The sequence below is a fragment of the Propithecus coquereli genome, unplaced genomic scaffold, assembly GCF_000956105.1.
Source record: "Propithecus coquereli isolate 6110/MARCELLA unplaced genomic scaffold, Pcoq_1.0 Scaffold459, whole genome shotgun sequence".
Lineage (NCBI taxonomy): Eukaryota > Metazoa > Chordata > Mammalia > Primates > Indriidae > Propithecus > Propithecus coquereli.
Genome location: NW_012150385.1, coordinates 2614962 through 2618531, shown reverse-complemented (window position 1 = coordinate 2618531; position 3570 = coordinate 2614962). Strand labels below are relative to the sequence as shown.

The window sequence follows — 3570 nt, the reverse complement described above, 5'->3', positions numbered from 1 at the left end:
CTTCCTCCCCTCCTGCTCACTCACTCCTTCCTCCCCTCCTGCTCACTCCTTCCTCCCCTCCTGCTCACTCACTCCTTCCTCCCCTCCTGCTCACTCACTCCTTCCTCCCCTCCTGCTCATTCACTCATTCCTTCCCTCCTGCTCATTCATTCATTCCTCCCCTCCTCCCTCCCTGTTCACTCATTATTCTTCATCCTGTTCATTCATTCACTCGTTTCTTCTTCTGTTCATTCATTCATTCATTCTCTCTCCCTCTTGCTGAGAGAGCGGGGTGGTGGGACTGGAAGGTGTCAGGAAGTCTGGACACAGAGTGGGGAGAAGAGGAGGAGGGGAGAGCCCAGGTGCCAGGTCTGGAGGCCTTGGGACAGAGGGACTGGAAGCAAAGGGAGGGGGTCCCATCCATCTTTTAAGGAGACCCCTGCTGCAGGGCCCCCAGAGGGTGGGGAGAGGTTTAGGTGGAGAGGATGCTGGGACCAGGAGGGGAGGGGCCTGGGCTTTCTAGAGAGAGTTGGTGGTGGGGGGCGGGTAGGAGCGGGCCAGAGGTGGGGTGCTGTCCAGCCTCTAGGTGGGAGAGGCTGGGAGGGGTGGGGCGACATGTCACTGGGTGGTGACTAGCTGACACATGGGGGCTCCCAGGCGCCAGCTCCACCCTGACCACCCCCAGCGCCCGCAGTGGCTTCAGCTCTCTGCTCTGTCTCAGGGGACGACCGCAGCCTGTCCAGCTCATCCTCGGAGGCCAGCCACTCGGACGTCAGCGCCAGCAGTCGGCTCACCGCATGGCCGGAGCAGTCCTCGTCGCAGGAGGGATCCGGGCTGGCTGCTGCCCAGGCCTCGGGGGAGGCTGCATTGGGTGCCTTGAGGCCACCCCCAAAACTGCTTCAGCCGCGGCAGCTGCAGGAGGTCGGCCGCCAGAGCTCCTCGGACAGCGGCATCGCCACAGGCAGCCACTCCTCCTACTCAGGCAGCTTCTCCTCCTACGCGGGCAGCAGCCTGGACGTGTGGCGGGCCGGTGATGAGTTCGGCTCGCTGCTCAGCCTGCCGCCGGCGGCTGGGGCGCCAGAGCCCAGCCTGTGCGCCTGCCCTCCCGGGGTGGCTGAGTACCAGGTGCCCACAGCCCTGCGGCCTCACTACGACACGCCCCGCAGCCTGCGCCAGGCCCCCAGGGACCAGAGCCCGGCCTTGCAGGGTGGCCCTGACGACAGTGCAGCCGGGGACTCCGGCGGCCAGACGTCCACCGGGTGTCCTTCCGGCTGGTTGAGTGCGAGACGGCAGGGACAGGCGACAGAGGGCGCCCCAGGCAGCGAGGCTGCACTGCCCAGCCCAGCCCCCGCAGAGCTCTGGGGAGCAAGCGGCCCCCATGCTGGGCCCCCTCCAGCTTTCTTTTCAGCATGTCCGGTCTGTGGAGGACTCAAGGTAAACCCCCCTCCCTGAGAGCCGAAGAGCAGGCCCTGCTGCTATAGAGGGGCTGGATTTTGTCCCTCTGGATGGGAGAGGAGGTGGTGCTGCCTCCTTGCAGAGAGGGTGCTCTGTGTGCTGAGGGACAGACCTGGGGCTGAGGGTGACAACCCCAGGGCCGTCCTCCCCAGGGAGGGGAACCTGGGGTTGGGCCCTGTGGCCACCAGTGGAGGGGCCAAGTAGGGGAGGTGAGTTCTGGGAGGGGGGCTCTGGGCTGCAGGCCAGGATTGGCAGAGCCCCAAGGCCCTGCTTCTCTGCTCCTTGTCAGTGCCGGGCACAGGTGGGCGCAGTGTCTCCGCTGGCTCATGCTGAGAACTGGGGCCCACTGCCTGGCTTTGTGGACCTGCTTCCCACTGGCCCCTTGGGGGACAACTGACTCTCACATCCCACCCTGTCCCCTCCATAGTGCACAGTCGCACCACCCGCTAAAAACTAAACTACGCGCGGCAGCTCCGGACACCCGCACTCCACGATCGCAGCTCCCACAGGCGGGCACGGCCGTCCCCATCTATGGGGAGGAAACTGAAGTTCAGGAGGCTCTATGGCTTGCGGGGTCTGCGTCTCTGGGGATCAGACCCCATAGTCCCCCCCACCAGCCCCTTCCTGAGCCCCTGGAGGGCTCCAGGGGGTGGTGTCCTCAGAGCAGCCCACCTTCTTCAGTCTGACCCACACTCGTACGGGCCAGTGGCCAGAGGATCCTGCCTGGCATGCTCCCGGGGGTCAGGAAGTGGTGGGGACGTCAGGCTCCTAGGGCTACACTGGCATTGGGAGACTCCAGGCCCCGCGGTGGTCGCCGGCCTGAGCTGGGCCTGTGTGGCCTGTGTCCACCCATGCCTGGCTCCGTCTCCCGCCGTCTGGAACTGGCCCTGATCCCAGGGGCTTTTGCCTCCCCGTCACCGTCTCTGTACCTTCACCATTGGCCGACGACGTGGCTCTTTCTCGTTTCCAAGATCCGATGCTGTTTGTAACAAACACATTCTCAGGCTGGAAATAAAATGTTCTTTTCTTACCGCCTTGTGCTCTTCCGTCTGGCCAGCCCTCCCGCTGGGCCTGCCTCTGGGCCTGCCCCTCAGCCTTCGGGTGGCAGAGAGCGGCGTGGGGCCTTGGTCTCATCAGCCGTGGGCCTGAGTGTGGGGGAGGTGGACAGCCACAGGGCGGGATGTGCGTGTGATGCGTGTGATGCGTGTGCACGTGTGTGTGCTGCCTGTTTCCTGGAGACCACAGCGAGGTCCTCCGTGGTCCCTCGGGCTCGGGCATAGGGCTGCCCACGTTCAGGTGAGCGGGACACTCTGCCTCTGGGCCAGTGGGGGACTGGCTCTGCACCGGAGCTCCCTCTGGCCCCGCCGGTTGCACTCCTGGGGTCCCAACTGCAAGGGGGCTTTGGGCTGGGCTCCTGGACAGCACCGAGTGGGGAAGGGCAGGCTTTGGTGCCCACATCCCCCACCCGCTGGCTGAGCGGCCCCCGCAGGTCTCTACCCTCTCTGAGCCTCAGTTTCCTCTTCTGTAGATGGGACCACAGCCCCCGCCTCACTGGCTGCGCTGCATAGGTGCATCATCTGTGCGGAGGTGGCGGACTCAGTCTGGTTGCAAAACAGACGAGGCTGCGGCTCCTCGGGTGGGGAGCCAGCCCCTGCTCCTGCCAGAGCCCTGATGTGCTCCACGGTCCCCTGCCCACGCTGGCTCGGGGGACAAGCGTCCCTCCCGCAGCAGCAGACTGAGGCCCCGCCATGAGGACTTCCCCATGAAGGCAGGAAGACCTGAGGGGCGGGCTGCCCGTCACCTCCTTGCGTGGGCATCCTGGCTGTGGACTCGGGTCTCCCCGGCTGCAGTCATGGCGGGGACTTTGGGGAAGGGCTGCCTGGAGGGTGGGCAGGAGGGCAAGGTTGGAGCCAGGCAGCCAGGGCCTTGGGATTGAGGCCAGGACCTGGGCTGGTGGGGGCTGGGCTGGGGACATGAAGGGCACACTCAGAGGAGGGTGGGGCCTGCAGGGGAGGGCCAGTGTGGCTCCTTGGGGGCTGCTGTGGTCCGTGGCATCTCCTGTGGGACCCCATGATGGCCCAGGGCGTGGGCCAGGGTCATGGGGCTTGGTGGGGCTGGCGTGGCCTCCAGGATGTA

General features: G+C 65.7%; 1 protein-coding gene across 2 annotated transcripts in view; it reads left to right on the top strand.

Annotated features, from left to right (window-relative positions):
* The window catches only part of DOK7 (docking protein 7), a 27040-nt gene extending 25488 nt beyond the window's left edge, over nucleotides 1–1552 (top strand). For both annotated transcript variants that reach the window (XM_012655054.1, XM_012655053.1), the window contains exon 7: nucleotides 701–1552. In XM_012655054.1, the coding sequence (XP_012510508.1) occupies nucleotides 701–1013 (313 nt within the window). In that variant the 3' untranslated portion in view covers nucleotides 1014–1552. The remainder of the gene's footprint in view (nucleotides 1–700) is intronic.
* The last annotated feature ends 2018 nt before the right edge of the window (nucleotides 1553–3570 follow it).